This window comes from Cervus elaphus, chromosome 21, assembly GCF_910594005.1.
Source record: "Cervus elaphus chromosome 21, mCerEla1.1, whole genome shotgun sequence".
Lineage (NCBI taxonomy): Eukaryota > Metazoa > Chordata > Mammalia > Artiodactyla > Cervidae > Cervus > Cervus elaphus.
In genome coordinates, this window is record NC_057835.1 from 40,115,433 (window position 1) to 40,135,144 (window position 19,712).

General features: G+C 37.3%; 1 protein-coding gene across 14 annotated transcripts in view; it reads right to left on the bottom strand.

Annotated features, from left to right (window-relative positions):
* Nucleotides 1–19,712, bottom strand: part of STAU2 (staufen double-stranded RNA binding protein 2) — a 299,958-nt gene that overhangs the window by 243,118 nt on the left and 37,128 nt on the right. For all 14 annotated transcript variants that reach the window (XM_043879211.1, XM_043879208.1, XM_043879203.1 and 11 more), the window contains 2 exons: nucleotides 16,634–16,793; nucleotides 7,606–7,741 (listed from right to left, as the gene is read on the bottom strand). In XM_043879211.1, the coding sequence (XP_043735146.1) occupies nucleotides 7,606–7,741; nucleotides 16,634–16,793 (296 nt within the window). The remainder of the gene's footprint in view (nucleotides 1–7,605; nucleotides 7,742–16,633; nucleotides 16,794–19,712) is intronic.

Genomic DNA, 19,712 nt, shown 5'->3' on the forward strand with positions numbered 1-19,712 from the left:
TCATATCAATGTATGACAAAACCCACTGAAATGTTGTGAAGTAATTAGCCTCCAACTAATAAAAAAATTAAAAAAAATAAAAAAAAATAAATAAATAAAAGAAGTATCATTTTGAAAGGTTCTGACATACAGTTCATGAATAAAGCATATAATAAGAGAGAAAGAATATATTCAACAAACCAAGAAATATAATACACAAAAGGTAAAATCAGATATAGAACGAATTCCTGCTTTTTACCACTTCATATTTATTTGAGATGGTTGGATGGCATCACCGACTCAATGGATATGAGTTTGAGCAAGCTCCGGGAGTTGATGATGGACAAGGAAGCCTGGCGTGCTGCAGTCCATGGGGTCGCAAAGAGTTGGACGCAACTGAGTGACTGAACTGAACTGATTTATTTCACTTATCCAAGAGGCTTTAGAATTGTGTACTTAGCTAAATTTTTCAGATTAGTTTGAACCATACGAAACTGTAATGTTTACAGGTCAAAGCAAGGTCAAAACTGGCAATTTTATATAATTTAACCTCTCACTAATCAATAAACATAAGCCTTGGAGTATTAACCAAAGTGAACTTAAGTCTGTATGTTGTTTTATCAGTATACAAGCGCCATCTAGTGGCAGAAAGCAAAATTGTAGCTCTGCACTTACTACTACAAACATTCAGTTTCTCAATTGTTCTCCTTCCCAACATGCTTTTGAGAAAGGCATTACAAACTGGTAAAGAACACTTTGATAGTATAGACAGGCTCAAAATAACTAGTAAACCAACATCATAATAATTAGCAGCTAGTCATCAGCCTATAAACATAAACTTTGAAATGTAATTAATAAGCTATTTCATAACCTAAAATCTTCAGTTATTTCTAGTTTTACTGGTAATTAACATAATGAAATTAAATCAGCTCAGATGCTTCATGAAATCTGTTTTCACCTATCAAATTTCTCCTAACAGCTTTCACTGTCCGTAAAGTTCTAAGTCTCACAGATTTATCTCCCAGGGAAAACGGGAGACCATGGAGCCTCAAGCAGAACCTGAATCTGCCTACAGGGACAAGTAACCTGGCGAAACAGGTCAAACTCTTTCCTTGTTTAACTTGCTATGACTCATACTACACATGCTAAGAGAAGGCAACTTTTCTAACCTAGCTACCAGTGACTGGACCAGGAACGACACATTAGCCTAAAGCAACCAAATACTGTCTTGACACAAAAGCAGCCAAGCACAGCGGACGACAAGGGTGCTTGGCACAGGCGCAGGCCGTGAAACTGCTCTGAATGACAGCAATCCAATGTAGCCAAACGCTTTGAGAAAAGAAGCCTAAATACTAGATGAATGAATAACAGACATGTCACGCAAACTCAGGCTGTATCCTAAACAATGCCATTTCATCCAAGATGACATTACACACCCCTATTATAGAAGTCCTAGACCCTAAAACTCCTCTTTCCATATGCACTCCCAACAAACCCTCAATGCCAAAGATAAATCTTCGAATGCCCTTCACTGAGGCTTTAAAGAGTGATAAAATGGACTCTTTAAGGATCATATTCAATTGAAACTGAACGTAGTCAAAACCGAATTCTTCATCTCTCCAAAGGTCTACTCCAACTCTTCTCACTGTGAAGGCTATTACAACTTATGTGAAAGTCACCCTTCATGGACTCTATCATTCAATCCCCAAGTCTGCCTCCTAAATATCTAGACACTGTCCCCTCTTCTCCATCTTCACTTTCAGGTTCTCATCACATTAAGCCTGAATTACAGCATCCTTGTAATGCACCTTCTCCCTTAAATTTTAAGCCTATTCAAGCTATTTCCTATATAATGCAAAAGCAATATTTCCAAGACAGATATATAATTATTTTATCTCTCAACTTAAAATCCTTTCAAGGCTCCCAATCACCTCCAGGATAACCTCTAAACTTCTTGGCATGCCTCTTGAGGACATCCAGGTTAGCGACCTGCCTGAACTTCAGCCTCTTTACTCCATTAAAACCAAACTGCTTGCAAGTCCATGAATAAACTAAACTTCTCAGGATTCCCTGCCCTTGTTCCCAAAATCTAGATTGCTTTTTTTAACCTTCTTCAGCTGGCTGATGCTTTATTAACCTCGAAGATTCAGTTCAAGTGTCAATTCCTTCTGGCAGGCTTCTTTAATTCCCTGATCTGAGTGAGGTGCCTGCTCTCAACATTTCCAGAGCACTCTATGGAGACATCTATCACTCTGTTAGTTCCTTTTCACTGTCTTCCTCCTCTAGACAACTACAGTCTACCATATTGTCTTCCACCAAATTATCTACTCTAACACAACATGTGGCAAACAGTAGGCATTAGATAAATGTTTGCTGAATGAGTGCAATCTTGCAAAGGAGGAAAGTAAGGGCGGTCTAGGGCCTTGCCCAAGATCATATGACCGAAGGTATCACAACAAGGACTTGAACCAAATACTCTGACTAAAATGGAAATAATTTTCCCTCTGAATCTTTGCCTTCAGGGAGCAACTCTATAAAATGTGCTCTGAAGAGCAGTTTGGATGGGACTAAACCCTGTTCCTCTAGGTTGACAAATTCTGGGATGAACAGATTACCTGGAACTTTTCTAAGAACTATCCACAAACAAAAATGTGTTCCTCCTCTAGTACAAGTCTAAGGGCTATGTGGCCTATGAGGTATAGCAAATGGAAGACAGTGTTTTTGAAAATCAAGTCAAGCAGAGGAAAAATGAGACAAGAGCTAGAAAGAGAGAAACGGAAAATGAGGAAAAACAATGTGAAAGCCCTACAGTTAACCATGCCTGAAGATTTCCCCAAGAGACTTCCAGTTACACACAGAAAAATTCCCATGTTCAGCCAATACAATTTGAGTTGTGGCCCTTTGACTATCTGCATCAGTAGCCCAGGGGGCTTTCTGGCCATTAGCCCCACAATAGGGGTTTCTTAATCTGTGAATTCCAAAAAAACTAATCAACTATTTGCAGGAGGTCTGATTTCATTCATTCTACTCCTTGAGATAATGTCTGTAAGTCTTTATTACAAAAACATAAACAAAAGCATAAAATATTCACCAATCTTACATCTTGTACTGTCATATAAACTTCTGTGTGCATTCAATTTCATATCTGTCAGTTAACACTACCCCAAATGAGAAATAAAAAGATGTTCTGGATGTATTCATTTTCAAACATCTTGGGTACATTAGAGGGAGACCCAGGTATTTCAGAATCCGAGTTGTATACACAGTTTGCTCATGGATAAATCCTTTTCCCCAATTAACATAAAATGAGGCAGGTTGGGGGAAGACCTTTTTATGAGCTCCTGTTTAGGCCTTTGAATAAGTTCAAGTGGAGAAATCTCACCAGAAAAGAATTTAAAAAAGAAAAAAGGCATGAGTAATATCTAATATTAAATAATATTATTTTAAACAGAAAATGAAAAGATCTTTTCAAAACTCCCTCTAAATGACACCTGTCTCTTCGACTTCTTAACGTTTCAGAACCTGCCTTAGTAAAAAGCTCCCAATTCATCTGGAGTCTGACAAAAGCATCTCCTCTGATCTCTGGTTCCAAATTCCCTGTCACACACACAGGTGTTGTCACCTGCAAATTAAGGTCATATATGAAACCATAATGTTAATAGCCTAATGAGTAATGGATAGGTTTGCCCTTTTGTAAGCAGACAGTGTTTAGGCTGAAACATGGTTTGGTAGTTTAGCAGTACTTCCTTACTTTCTTTTTACCCTTTTTATCATCTGCAGAAAATTCTAAAGACTCTCCAAAAATCTAAAGGAAGAGTCCACTTGATCCATTAAATAGGAACTGCCTAAGGCATAATAGTTTAGAGAGGTTGTTAAAAAATTCTCGCAGCCTTATGACAACCATGGAATCAGGCCCCGAAACTGGAAGTTGCCAAGGAAGGAAAAATGACAATGCTCTTTAAGGTGGTGCTAGTGGTAAAGAACCGGCCTGCCAAGGCGGGAGACGTAAGAGACACAGGTTCAATCCCTGGGTCGGGAAGATCCCCTGAAGAAGGGCGCGGCAACCCACTCCAGTATTCTTGCCTGGAAAATCCCATGGACGGAGGAGCCTGGAAGGCTACAGTCCATAGGGTCGCAGTCGGACATGACCGAAGCAACTTACCACACGTGCAGGCACTCACTTAACAGAAAATCTAAAACGGGAAAAAAATCAAACCAAACCACCTGTCTGCAATGCAGGAGGCCTGGGTTTGATTGCTGGGTCAGGAAGATCCCTTGGAGAAGAAAATAGCAACCCACTCCAATATTCTTGCCTGGAGAACTCCATGGAGAGAGGAGCGTAGTGGGCCACAGTCCATGGGGTCGCAAGAGTCAGACACAACTTAGCACCTAAACCACCACCAAACCACCTGACTCCTGTCACATCCTCACAGCCCCACTCCTCTCCTCCAGGCCCAGGCTGTTCCAGCCACACTGGCCTCCTGGGGCGGCCTCGGGGCACCAGGCTTTGTGCTGCTTTTTCTTCTGCCTCAAAGTTCTCCCTCTCTCACAGCATCCACACTGCTTATTCCCTCTGCTCCTGGGCCTTGATCAAAATAGTCACCTCACCCAAGACAGAAATTACTGTCTGATTTTTTTCATTGCTTTAGCACTAGTCTGCTTTCATTTAAAAGTAATAAGTTCACTAATCAAAAACTTTACTTCAAATAAAGGACTACAGATATCAAAATACATTAAGCTTTAAATATTCTCTTGAATATTCATTATAGTACATTAAAAGAAAAGTATCTTATAAGTATAAAATTGACAAGGTGTTCCTACCTCAGGTGATCAAACCTATCTGTTGTGCTCAAGTAGGCAAGTAGTTGTATTTATCTTCGGTAACCTCAGACTGATGAGAAAGGCAAGGGTATGTAACAGAAAAAAGGGAAGCAAAGCAACCATAAGAGAAACGGCATGTCTCTCCTGCTTCCCATGCAGCGTGGACACCAAGTTGAGGGCTGGTAAGCCTGGCAGTGTATGCTCCAGCTAGACAGAAGAGGATGAGAATGGAACAACATCCAAAGGAGACGAGGAGCGCTAAGAGCTTAGTCCAAAAGGACAAGAGGAAGATGGTCAATACTCTCTGACAGCATTACCTGAGGGGGAAAGATGGACTGCAAGTCACCTACTGCAGGTTTCAGCAGGGCAGACAAGAGAGGAATCAGCTCCTTGGTGGACAAGAGACATCACACCACAAAGACCACACGAGCCAGCACATGGGGTGGGGTGGGGAGAAGTACCCTCCCTTCCCACCAGGACAATAAAATAAATGCCCCCCAGATACACTGGAGAGCAAAGAGAAAGGGGCGCAAGTTTTTCTTAGAGAACTTGAACAACAATATTTAAATGAGCCATTTAGAATTTGAGTGAGACTGAATCTTGAATGGTAATTTTTCCACTATCAAGCAAGACACCAAAAAGTATTAGATTATCTATTGATTAAACAAATGACTTCTCCTATCTGAATGGTAATAATTTGTCAGCAAATACACAAAATGTTTTTAAAAGCAACAGCATCCCAACACTAAAAGGAGTGATACTTATGTGACTGGAGAGAGCTTATAAGCTAACACTACACCCATACTGCAATATAAATGCATCGAATCAGTGTTCTCTATACCTTAAGCTTACACAACACTGTATGTCAATTATGCCTCAGTTAAAAAAAATTTTAAGCATCAATAAATATCTGATCAAACATGAGAAAGAATTTCTTAGGCATAGAAGCAGTGGGAGAAATCACACCAAAAATTTTATAGATTATGCCATATAACATTTAAAACTGGAGTACATTAAAAAACAAAACTAAAAAAGCCAATTTTTAAAAAACAGGAAAATCAAATATTCTTAAAGCTAATATCCTCAACACACAAACATCTGAAAACAGATTAAGCAATGCAATCAAAATTAGCAAATTAAAATGGACAAGTAACTAATAAATATTTATTTAAAAAACTGTTGCGCCTAACAGGTTATCAATAAAACCAAAAAATTCAAACATACCACTTTTTAACTATTAAGACTCTGCTTTAAGCTCAGTGTTGTCAGAATAGTATGAAATACACTATAAGAAATAAGTATAAACTTGAATGTAATTGGGTAATATATTATTCTTTTTAACCCAATACTGCCCTTATAGTAATCTATCTTAAGGAAATAATCAATGATGTAAACAAAAACTTGCATGTAAAGATTTTTTACTGAAACATTATTTATAATTGTCAAAAAAAAGGGGGAGGAACAATCTAGATGATCAAAAACAGGTGTTTTTTTTGATATACTTATCAAGTATTCCTTGTTTACACTTGACTAAATACTTGTAAAATATACCTCAGCCACATGAATATAGCCATCAAAAATGTTTTTCAAAGGTTAAAGATATGAAAAATGATACCTCTATTAAGTAAAAAGAAGGTGTACTACTCCACGTTCAAAATGAACAAATGATGATATATTCATACAAAGAACATTATTCAGCAATAAAAAAATGGTAGAACCTAGGTACAAGCAACATGGATGAACCCCAAAAATCAAAAAATAAAAACAAACAAAACAAGAAAACCATGATATGAAGTTAAAAAAGCCAGACACAAAGAATATATGCTGTAGGAGTCTATTGATGGAAGTTCAAGGACAGGCCAAACTGATCTATGGAGATAGAACAGTGGTTATTACTTCTGGGAGGAGGAGTACCAAGTGTAAATAGGTGTGAGGAAACTCTCAGGGGGATGGAAATGCTCTGGAGCTTGATAGGTGATGATCACATGAGGACACACAGATGTGAAAGGTCATCAAATAAACTATAAATACATAGGTACATAAATAAAATAATAAAGTCACCAAGATGTACATTTAAGACTCGTGCATTTTACCGTTCCTATATTATACTTCCATAAACTAAGACAGAATTGCATACAAAGGATAATTTATATTTGGTTAAATATATTTATATGAAAAGAACAAGAAGAATGTAAAGCACATCAAAATATTAAAGGTGTTTAATTCTAGGTTTGCAAATTATTTGTATTTTTAACTGTCTGCATTTTCCACATTCTCTACAATGAGCCATATGACTTTTATAAATGATCAGGAAAAAATAAAAACCCTAAAATTTTTTAAAGAATTCTGCCCACATGTGCAAAAGAAAATTCTGTTACACTTAAAACTATCCCAAAATTATTCAGTGTGCAGAAACACTTAGTAAATCGTCCTAACAACTTTCCTGTAAGTTATAAACAGTCATGTTTGCAATGTATTCAGACAAAATTAAGAAAAGTATTAATTAAGCTGAAAGCATCTGCTTGCTGAATAAATGAGCAAGACAACTGGAAATTCCACACCATACTGTGGAACAACTTTAAAACATGGTCCTGCCTGCAGCAAACATAGGGCTGTCACGAGCTCCTGTAAAAGTTATTTTTTTTACTGTATTACTTATTTCTTTATAAGCCTGATATATCCATATTCCACAAAAAATACCCCAAGTGAACTTTCTTTACAACAGAAATACCTTTTGAGTTTCAGAAACTTTGATAATATGCATAAAATAATAAATAAGAACAAAACCAAAGAAGACATACAAACCTCTGATTGTACATGCCCCGAAAGTTGTAATTAGCTCTATAATTGGGGAAAGGCTTTGGGTCTAATGGCCTGTAGATGGCAGGCTCTCCCCTTTTCATAGCAAGCCCATTCAGTTCCACAGTTGGAGTTATACTACCTGTTTAAAAGAAATATTAAAGGCACAGAAGTGAAATATTTCCATAACAAATCATCCAATCTATATTTATTTTACATACAACTAGCACGGAAGAGTAGATGGCCCCTTGTTTGATTTTTCTAAGGAGGCGCATAAACAAGCTGCATAAACAGGAAAGTCATTTCTAATGAAATCTCTTCAGGGTTTTTGCAACATTTTCTGTACAGTAATGACCAAAAATTGAACTTTACAGTTACATTATTTCAAAAGAAGAGAAACAAAACATTCATAAATCGCCTAGTTTGTACATCATAAAACCACTGAACTTGACAGTTACTTCCTCCAGAAAGCTTATGATTTTTAATCATTAAAAGCATTATCATCTGTGAATATTTTTATTTATATTTTGGTAATCAAGCAACTAAAATTAGCAAAAAATACAGGGTCATCAGTAATTCCTGCACTTCTCTAGTGAAAATAAAATTTTTCTACAACTAACAATAGGAAAAAATAGTAAATAAAACAATATCCTGTGAATAATCTTTAAAGATACTGAAGCATTTATGGATGAAGTGACATATCTGAAATTTATTTCAAAATAATTCAGAGGACAGAGAGATGAGACGTAAGATGAGATGTATAGGTAACTGTTGCACCTGATGACAAGTACAGAGATAGTCACTATCTTACTCCTTCTACTTTTATAGAAGTTTGAAAAATCCCATAATAACTCACAAATAATGTACAACTATTATGTCAACTTTAAGTAGCAAAAAAGGTTATTTAGTTAAAAATATATACATGTATGTTCCACACGTTGTTCAGTCACTAAGTCATGTCCAACTCTTTGCAACCCCGTGGGCTGCAGAACACATTATAACAAATCACAAAAATGAATCTAAAGCCTTAATAGAAAGTAAAAGGCATTTCCAGTCTAATTCTGTATTATTTCATTTGAATTATGCCTTTTGCAGGCTTCCCTTATAGCTCAGCTGGTAAAGAATCCCCCTGCAATGCAGGAGACCCCAGTTCAATTCCTGGGTTCAGAAGATCCCCTAAGAAGGGATAGGCTACCCACTCCAGTATTCTTGGGCTTCCCTAGTGGCTCAGATAATAATCTGCCTGCAATGCGGGAGACCTGGGTTTGGAAGATCCCCGGGAGGAGGGCATAGCAACCCATTCCAGTATTCTTGCCTGGAAAATCCCCATGGACAGAGGAGCCTGGTGGGCTACAGTCCATGGGGTCGCACAGAGTCAGACACAACTGAGCAACCTAAGCATAGCATAGCATGCCTTCTGCATCATACATTTAAGACTCCATTCATCACTAACAAAAATGGGTCAACTTATTGCAGAAGAGAAACTGGGGCACAGTATCAGCCAAGGGGTGGTGGAGTCTGACACAAATGCACAGCTGGCAGCCAGGCCAAAAGCAAGCCATCAAGAGTCATAAGCTGTTAATTTTATGTCTCATTTCTAAAGAATTCACATGAAACCACTGAAGAAGATAATAAGAACAGGAACTAAACAAAAAGAATAAAGGAGGTGGGAGGACAAAGGAGGAGGCAGAAAAAGGATAAGAAAAAGTTAACATATTAAATAAGTCCAATTAGTCCAAACCCAAATTTGATGCACACACTCAGAGCAGAGGACGAGCACGTCCAGCACAAAGGGATTCTCTTCTCCTTGTTTCTTACGGTACTTTACCAAGGGATAAGTAAAATGCAAAAACCTTGAGCATACAGCTCCATGAAAGATTATCTATGTAAACACACTTATAACCACCACTCAGATTAAGATCTGAACATTTCCATCACCCAGAAATACCCAGTCAAAACCCACCTCCCCACCTTACCTGTTCTGACTTCTGCCATCATAGATTAGTTTTGCCTGTTCTTCAAATCTGAATGTGTATTAGTTTGTCTTGCTTCTTTCCTCCAACATATGGCTTTGCTGAATATCACTATTTCAGACTGAATAATATTCTGCTCAGTTTATTTAACCTGCTATTGATAGGATATTTGGGTTGTTTTCAGTTTGAGGCTATTAAGTATAAAACCGCTTTGAACATTTTTCAAGAAGTCCCTTGGAAGACATATACACTCTTTTTAGTTGGGTATACATCTAGTAGTGAAATGGCTAGATCACAGAGTAGGTTTATGTTTAACTTTATCAGAAACTGCTGAACAGTCTTCCAAAGATGTTTTAACCCCAAAGAGCCATGAACACCTTTAGAAGTTTAGATTTTTCTTATTTCAGAAAGATTTGTTTAATAATTAACAGATTAATCACTTGTATGATTTATGTCATTATGAATTCTTTGCAACAATCATACAGACACAAACAGCATAAAGTTCAAAGGGGAAAAATAGAAAGAAAAAAAAGAAGCTTGAAAGACCTCATCCTTTAAGGATGACCATAAACAGAAAACCAATGTCTTTGAAAATGATCAGTGAAATGATTTTAATGCACTGGCAGGATACAGCATGTCTGCCATCGACACCAAAATTATATTTTAAACTCGGTAAAAGTACTGTATTCATATTATTTAAATAAAGAAATAATCGCATGTAAATTCCTCACTTGAAAGTAAGGCTACAGTACATTATCCTTACAGAAATGCTAGAAACTTGCGTTGTGAAGGAGAGGAGAAAAGAAACAGAAAAGCACAAACCATACAGAAAAGGTTTCAACTCCTTTAGAGCAAGGTACTCCATCTGTTTCCTACAGAACAAGACTGATATCTCTACATGTGAACACCTTTTGATATTGGATTGGCCAAAAATTTTGTTCAGGTTTTTCCATGTTATGAAAAAACTCAAACTTTTTGGCCAGCCCAATACCTAAAACAGTAACGCTCTCACAGAAAACATTTAAAGAATAATCAAACTATGAGCCGCCTCCTGGAATTCGTAAGTACCAGGGTTTTCAACATGTGTGGGTTGGACCCAAGTTGCATAAAGATGACCATTACATTGAAATCCTCATATATTCTATGGCTATAAAGTTGACATTGTAAACACATCACCAGCTTTTAGTGGTTTTTAGATACGTTAAAGGAAATTTCTACATTTACCGATGATAAACATAAAAAGACTAATTAATTAATTATACAAAAGTACATAACAACAATTGCAGATTCTTATTATGAGACAGATTTAAAAAAGATGCCACAACTAGTTCTCAAGGAGCAACGTATTGCTAACATTTAAAGACACAACTTTGTAGGAAGTTAGAAAAGTCCCTGGAACATATAACAGTAGTCACTCAACAAATATTTGCTGAAAGAATAAGTTGATTAGTCAGTCAATCAGGGCTCCTGAAAAAATGACTGGAACCACGGCAAAGAAAATGCCAGATGACCTAGGGACAACTTCTAGTGCCAGAAAGCAATGCCCAAAGAATGAGGAGGAACTATCTGAAGGACACAGGAGTCAACCTGAGGGACCATACCACTGGCAAAACCTGGGACAATTTGAACATCAAAATAAATGATGATGATAATAATAAATAAATCATAGATAGGGCTTCCCAGGTGGCTCAGTGGTAAATATCAGAATCTGCCTGCCCATGCAGAAGACACAGGTTCAATCCCTGGGTTGAGAAGATTCCCTGACTCAGGAAATGGCAACCTGCTTCAGTATTCTTGCCTGGAAAATCCCATGGACAGAGGAGCCTGGCAGACTACAGTCCACAGAGTCACAAAGAGTGTGACATGACTGGATGACTGAGCACGTGCGGACACACACAGACACACATGTCATAAGCCTGCAGGTAAAACAGGAATCCAAGAATCAATAGTGATATAAACAAAAAAATGAGGGGGATGAGAAAGCTCTTGGGTAGAATTCCAACTAACTAATAAATCAAAAAGGAATATGAAATTAAAAATCACCCTTTGGCAACCTTCAGAGTAGTCACTGATTCAGACAAGAATCATCAACAGATGCCAAAGCTGGTAAGTGAATGAAAGTTTGATAAGGAAAAGAATGTTTACACGGTCTCAAAGTATCTCCTCAGAAAATACTTATTAATTACACTATTTAATAATAAAACATACTTATTAATTAACTTTACAGTATAGAAGCCTGGCTGACACACTCTTCACCAAGAAACCAACGTCATCACTAATGGGACATTTCAACGTCCTGGGTCTCCGGACATGAAACACTGAGATGACCCCAGGTCACGTCTGTGATGTTTGTGCTAAAAATGCATAAATCATGAGGAAAACACAAGACAAATTCAAGTGAGGAACATTCTACATACAGTGTGTGGAAATGTCAAGGTCATAAAAGGAAGACTGAGGAACTGTTCCAGTTCCATTCACGTAAGGGGAATGGAGAGACACAGCAGGCCAGTGATCCTGATGAGACGCTGTTCCTACAAAGCACATGTTATGAAAAACATGTGCTTGGGGCCATCACTGAAGAGTGAGTGGAGTCTGGTGATACCAGACTGACGCCAGCGTCCTGAGTGGACAGTCTCTGTGCACTTAGGGAATAAGGGGTGATGGGACACCATGTCCATAACTTATTCGCAATTGGTTCGGCAATGCTAATCATTTCTGGGTGATGGTTACTTGAGAGCTCTATGTACTCTTTCTAAAAAGTGTGTGTGTGTGTGTGTGTGTGTGTGTGTGTGTGTGTGTGTGTATAAAAGAAATTATTTCTTAAAAAAAGTTAAAAAAAAAAGAGGAAGAAGAAAGCAAATACTTCTATGATATACTCCTCATTAACTGGCAGATTTCCCATGCTATACTAAATTTAACTCCTCTCTGGGATGTAATTACTATTTAAGGCCCATCTACTTCCTATGAAGTCAGGCCTGGATCTCCCCTCCTCTGCAGTGCAGAGAGGAATGGATTAAATGGATTGTCTTTTCGGTAAATAGTGCTAAGTTAACTGAATGTCTGTGTGTTAAAAGGGAGAAAAAAATCTTGAACCCTACCTCAACTCATACATAAACCTCAATTACTCACAAACTTAGATCTAAATTTAGAAGATGAAATAATAAAACTCCTAAAAATAATATGAGGTATTCACAAGTTTGTGGGAGACAAAGATATCTTAAATAGCACACAAAAAAGCACTACCATTCTAGCAATTCCACTTCTGAGTATTTATCCCCCCAAAATCAAAAACACTAACTTGAAAAGATATTAATATGTGCACTCTCATGTTCATGGAAGCAAGCTAAGTGTCCATTGATGGATGAATGGACAATGAAGAGGTGATACACATAAACAACAGACTATTAATCAGCAATTTTTTTAAAAAGTTGCCATTTGTGACAATATGGATGGCTCTTAAAGGCATTATGCTAAGTGAAATAAGTCAGACAGAGAAAGACAAACTCCACATGACCTCACTTATATGTGGTGTCTAAAAGAAAGAAAACACACACAAAAAGAATTCACAGATACAGAGAACAGACTGATGGGCTGCCAGAGGTGGGAGATGGAGGTAGGTAAAGGGGGTCAAAAGATACAAACTTGCAGTTATAAAGTAAATAAATCAAGAGGATGTAATGTACAGCATGGTAACTGCAGTCAGTCATACTGTATTTTATATTTGAAAGCAGCTAAGAAAGGTAAATCTAAAGGCATCTCATCACAGAAAAAATATAACTATGGGGACAGATGTTAATGAGACACTGTGAAGATCATTTTACAACATATACAAATATCAAATCACTGCATTGTGCAGCTGAAACTAATATAAACCTATATTCAATTACACTTCAATTTTTTTAAAAAGCACTCTCCATAAGGGGAAAGACTAATATATTACACTTCATTAATATAAAAATCTGTTTACCAAAATGTACCATTAGGAATACGGAAAGATATTTGCCATACACATATCTGACAAAGGATATTAATCCAGAATACCTAAGAAACTTGTAAGTCAATAAAAGAACTGAAAAAAAATAAACAAACTGCCAATGCAGGTTTTTAACAGGAAAAATGTATCAATAGCAGAGAAGATCCTTTTGCCAACAGGCATATGTAAAGGTGTTCACTTTAATTATTGGGGAAATGCAAATTAAAATCACAATGAAATACTACTATATCCCCAGAAGAATAGGCAGAAATTTTGAAAGCTCAGGACGCCCTTTGTGGACAAGGACATGGGAAACTTGCATATACTGCCAGTAGGAGGAAAATGTGTCAGGTTAAACACTATGTATTAATACTGAACACATGCATAACCTACTTAGCTACAACCCCAAAAGAAATGTATACATCCAAAAATGTTCATTGCGTTGTTGTTATTTAATCACTAAGTTGTGTCTGACTCTTTGCAAGCCCATGGACTGTAGCCCACCAGGCTCCTCTGACCATGGGATTCTCCAGAATCCCAAGAATACTGGGGCAGGTTGCCATTTCCTTCTCCAGTTCACAGCACAGTAGTCTTATCTCTAACAGCCCAAAACTGGAAACAACCCAAATGTCTCCCACCAGTATAATGAATAAATAAATTGTGGTATATCCATGCAGTGGGATATTACATAGCAAAAAAATACTATACTGTTAACACAGATGAATCTCACAAACATGACAATGAGAAAAACAAGCTATGACAGAAGACTATGGAGGATGATTCCAACAAGCAGGCACAACAAATCTAGGATGACAGGGTGCAGACAGTGGTTCCCTTTGCAGCTGTTTCACCTAGTCGTTTAACGAGAAGGGCTTTAACCCCTACAAGACAGGCTTCTGAAGCTCTGAGAAACCCTGCAGAGCATTCACAGTGCAAAATCCCAAGACTCGACAACCGTAATTTGTGTACTTGCAGATACATAGTTATATTTATTTAAAAAATTCACCTCAGCAACAAATACATAAAATGTCATACAAAAGAAAATGAAGTTAACAGTTAAAAAAAATTAATTTACCCCCTAAAATCTATTCATTCTGTCAGCTCAGGACAACGTTCAATGGTGGAAACATCTCTACTGGCCTTCAGGCTCTGCTGTCCCCTTGCTCTGACTCCTTTGCTCACCGATCTCCTGCTCCAGCCCCTGGACGTGGACCTGAACCGAAGCTCAGCACACAACTGCTCTTGCTTCACAGCCTCTGCCCCAGGGGGCAGGGCCACAGGCCCGGCTTCCACCGGTGGATCAGTAACACTTGTCCTCCTGCCCATTCCATGAACATGAGTTTCTTCTCTTTCTCTTTACCCATAAACTATGGCTGTGGTTTCCTAACTGACTTGGCCTCTAGTATCTTCCACCTTCCATAAACATGTCAAACTCAACATCCTAAATTGCTCTTTTGAACACATCATCCACCTGCTGGTAAAAATTAATCCCGAACTAGAGATAAAATTTATTTCCTAAAGCTACATTCCAGTCCATCACTATCTGCTTCCTAACTACATCTCTAGTCTTATCTCTTATTAGTCACTTAGCTGCTCTACTTCAAAATCATCTACAGGGGGAGCGGAGGAAAAAAAATCATCTATAAAGAAAATATTTTTTTGCCAAACCCATAGTCCAGATTCCTATTCCAAGGACTTTCCTCAGTATTCCCTTAGCCTGGAATACCCTTTCCTCTGCCCTATGCCTGCCTACTCTCTATTCAAGACCTATACCTCACCTCAACTACTTCAGTACATGTGTATCATTACTTATAATACTGATGTCTTCTATTGCTCACTTGGTACTTAATCTTTATCGCTGGGTTACATGTTTTATGTAAATAACCAAAACCCTTACAGAAAAGAACAATGGTTTTACATCTCTTATATGTATTAAAACAAATGCTTAATAAATAGAGATAGTGCTATGGTGCTAATGATCAACCAGTAATCTGAAGAGAGTTTTGAAAGTTAGATATAGCCTCTACCTAGCTTTAAGCTGAAAGAGTTTTTTTTTTTTATTATAACAGTATTTTGGCTTATTTACCCACACTTAACAAACACTGGAAGAAGCTGAACATATACTACATACGGTAGTAAAAGGACCACCATTAGGAAGGTCACGGAGTTCTGGAAAGAGCAGTCCTTGAAAAAGGAGACTGTCTACAGAGCACATGCCACACGGAAAGAAGTGTTGACCTGATTGTAAGTATGAGCATGTGGACTATAATTAAATAGCCTATGGAGTCAGTGTTGGCAGGCAAAATGTCTTTTTTCACTCCATCACAAAAATACCTAAAGCAACACTGGTCAGAAGGTAACCACTTCCATAAGTAAGTTCACAGATGAGTAAATGGAATAACGCTGGTACTAAATTTACAGAACTTCATTAATTCGAAGTTATCAATTCATGCATGGTGTCCAATACAGGTTTGTTCTTCCCAATAGATAACTGGACATATAATGCTGTTGGTACTGCAAGCAATCGATTTTTTAAAATCAAAGCATGGAACAACTTTTTAAAATTATTCTTAGGAACTTAAAACTAGAACTCTCATTTACTTAGAATATTATACACAGGAGGTTTTACTGGATTTGTGGGTTTCTTAACAAACTTCATACAAATGTTTTAAATGTAAATGGCAACCATCTCTACATGAGCAAACAAAACAGTAAGATGCTTAGGGCTAATTTTATAATTTTCTATTAAACTAAAATAAAGACTATTTTAATTAATAACTATATGTTACATACTTAAGAGAAATTGATGACTTCTATCTTTGCTTTAGGAAAAAACCTCAGTCCTATTTTCATGTCTTTGTATCCAAACGCCTTTTTGTCACATTTAAAAAAGTAAGTAATGCACCTTTAGAGTAGCCATTAAAGCAGAATTTTAAAATAACTACAATTACCTTCTTCATTCTCTCCTCTTCAGTTACTATTCTGCTGTCTGAACACCCACTGACTATGCAACAGGCCTGCGTGAAGGAAAATACAGGCAACAGCACATGCAGAGGACAGAACACAAGGAACCGAGTCAAGGCCATACCTGGGTTATTATTAACATTGCTCTTGGGTGGCTTCTGAACTGGTTTGGGGAGCGTGGATTCCGTCAAAGCTTTGTTAGCGACGGCTTGCTGGGCCTTCTTTATACTGCTCCCTTCGGATTCCCATGTCTGCTCCCCAAGACTCAGTTGCACTGAGAACATCTTGGAAAAACATAAAGAGACCAGGAAAACATTGAAATTTTTCAGGAAATAAAATGTGCTGTCTGAGAGAAAAACAGACACACCACAGAATCAACATGTTAGAGCCAGGGTTGAGTTTATAGGTCATTTGTAACAAAAATCTCATTCTCTCTAGTGAAAGAATGTTAAGAGGTCATGCCAAATTCTGTTCTATCCAGAGGCTTAAAGGCAGCTTTAAGTGTACATTTTTGGTAGAATCTATCAAGACGAAAGAGCTTCCCTAAATGGAATCATATTGTTACTGCCATTCAAATATCCTCAAAAAAAGTAGAATAAGAACAAAGAATAAGAGAAACTGTAAGAGAATCCAAAAGAACCTGTCTCTATAACTGACATAAAAACTAATCACTTAAACCTTATACTTAACACAATTTAGTCAATGAGTTGGGAAATCCTATTAAATATCCTGTCACCAAGAAACTCTCAATCCTCCACAATCAACCTTTAGCCAGTCACCAAATCCAATCAGTTTTAACCTCATAGATATTTCTCAAATCTCCTTCCTCTCTCTGCCAGGAACTCTGCTGCACTGGCTACAGTCTTTCATCATCTTAGCTTGGATGTAATAATCTCCCATCTGATTGCTGCTAATACTATCTTTCTAAAACTCAAATACAACTGCATCACCCAGAACACCACCAGCTTGAAAACTTTCAACTGCCCTCCGTGCTTCACGACACAGAGGAGTGACCCGTCCACCTTCACTTCACACACAGCCCTCCCGTTGCACATCCTAACATTCCATCTACACCATATTTCCACATGGGCTCAAACACCTCTAACATTTAGGATCACGTTAGAGTATACACACACAATCTGCTGCTTCCCTCCCTAGAGAGCTCACTGCTCTGTAGGAATACAAGGTAAGAACCTCAAAATGCTTATTAATTATTTAGAAATAAATGTGAATTTACAGGAAAGAGATCAGGTAGAAAATACCTTTAAAAACCAAGTGTTTAGAATTAGTATTATCAACAATCATAAAAATGGACATCACATGCCTCCTGACACAATCCAATGACAAATACGAGGTATTCTTGGCCAAAAATGTTTACTGTGTACCTAATCATAGGAAACAATCAGACAGATCTGGATTACGGTGTATTCTCTAAGAAACTGACAGAAACTCTCCAAAATGTCCATCTTATGAAAGAAGAAAGAGAAGAATGCAAAGGGGCTGTCCTAGATGAAAGGATGCTAAAGAGACATGGAAGGTCATAATAAGCTATCAATAAGCTATTGATCAGACTTATACTAGAAAGAAAAAAAGTACAAAGTGCATTTAGAGAACAACCAGAGGAAACCAGAGAAATTTGACTATAGACTGTATAATAAATAATGTCTTCAATCAATTTTCAATTGCTTGAGTGATGATAATATTATGGTTATGAAGAAGAATGTCTTTGGTCTCACAAGATAGATACACAAGTATTTAAGGATAAAAATGTCATGATAGTCGAAATTTATTTTCAAACTGTTCAAGGAAAGAGTATATATATCTATACAGAAGGAGCAAGGAAAGAAATAAATGTAGCAATGTACTGAATAAATTAATGATCAGTAAATATGAAAGATTCATTATTATACTGCTCTTTCAATTTTTCTCAGATTTTTAATTTTTCTCATAATTTTCAATTTTTCAAGATATACAGCTGAAAATATTTACAATCATTTGAAATTCAAAATATATACATATCTTTTAAAAGTGAGTAATTTTTACTTTGATTCAGTGTAAAATTTTTATCTAAGACATATTTTTAATACATTTGCCCAATTTTAAAATGATTTTTCAATGACTAGGTCTTTTGGTTTTCAAATTACAGTATGTAACAGAGAACTCTGCCACAAAGGATATATTATCTCTCCCATCTCTTCCAAATCAGTTCACCCTCCAGAATGTTCCATGCATTTTTCTTTCATTAATTCAGGTTCAGAACCCCAACAGCTCCTTTGTTTATCCTTGCCTTTTTAAGATTTATTTCACAACACTTCAAAACTGTTCCCTGCCACTTCTTTTGTCACCGCCTTAGTCTAGGGCCCCTATAAACTCAGGTTTCCTGCCTCCTAACCTTCCACATGTCACCACTTTTCCAGTTCACAAGCCAAACACCTCTGAATGGTCTTTCTTGTCTGCTCCTTTGCTCTCTACATTCTCCCCTGCATCCCACTGATTCAATTTCAAAAACATTTTTCAGATCTGGCCTTTCTCTGTATTCTCAGTTAAGAGTGTCAATGTATCTCTCTCCTACAAGACCACCCTAGCATCATTTCTTTAACATAAGACTTTCCCATCAAACTGTCCTTCTTTGGAATTCCCTGGTGATCCAGTGGTTAGGACCTGGTGCTTTCACTGCCAGGACCTGGGTGCAGTCCCTGGTTGGGAACTTAAGATCCAGAAAGCCATGCCATCATCAACATGAACATGCTATAAAATGCAAATGTATCCAAGTCAATTCTCTGCTTTCTGAGACCTCTTAAGAATTCCACTATGCTGCACCTAAAAGCAATGCAACATTATACATCAATTATATCTTAAAAGAAAAAAAAAATCTGGAGAGGAAAAAAAGTCCCACTATAATAAACATTCAGTAGCAATTTTGAGTAGGAGTCCTGGGACACACTGCTTATGAGCTTAAGTCACAGATCCACCATTTACTATGTGTCACAGTAAGGAAGTTATTTACTCTTTCCATTTGTCTTCTTACTTCTTTAGTGAAACCGGGGTAATAACCAGAACGGTTATGAAAGTTAAAATGGTGTAAATACCCCCATTTGAAATGTAGAGACTGTCAAACTGGATAAGAAAACAAAATCCAACTACATGCTTCCTACAGGCAAGGCACTTCAACTATAAAGATACATGGTTTAAAAGCAATGGGA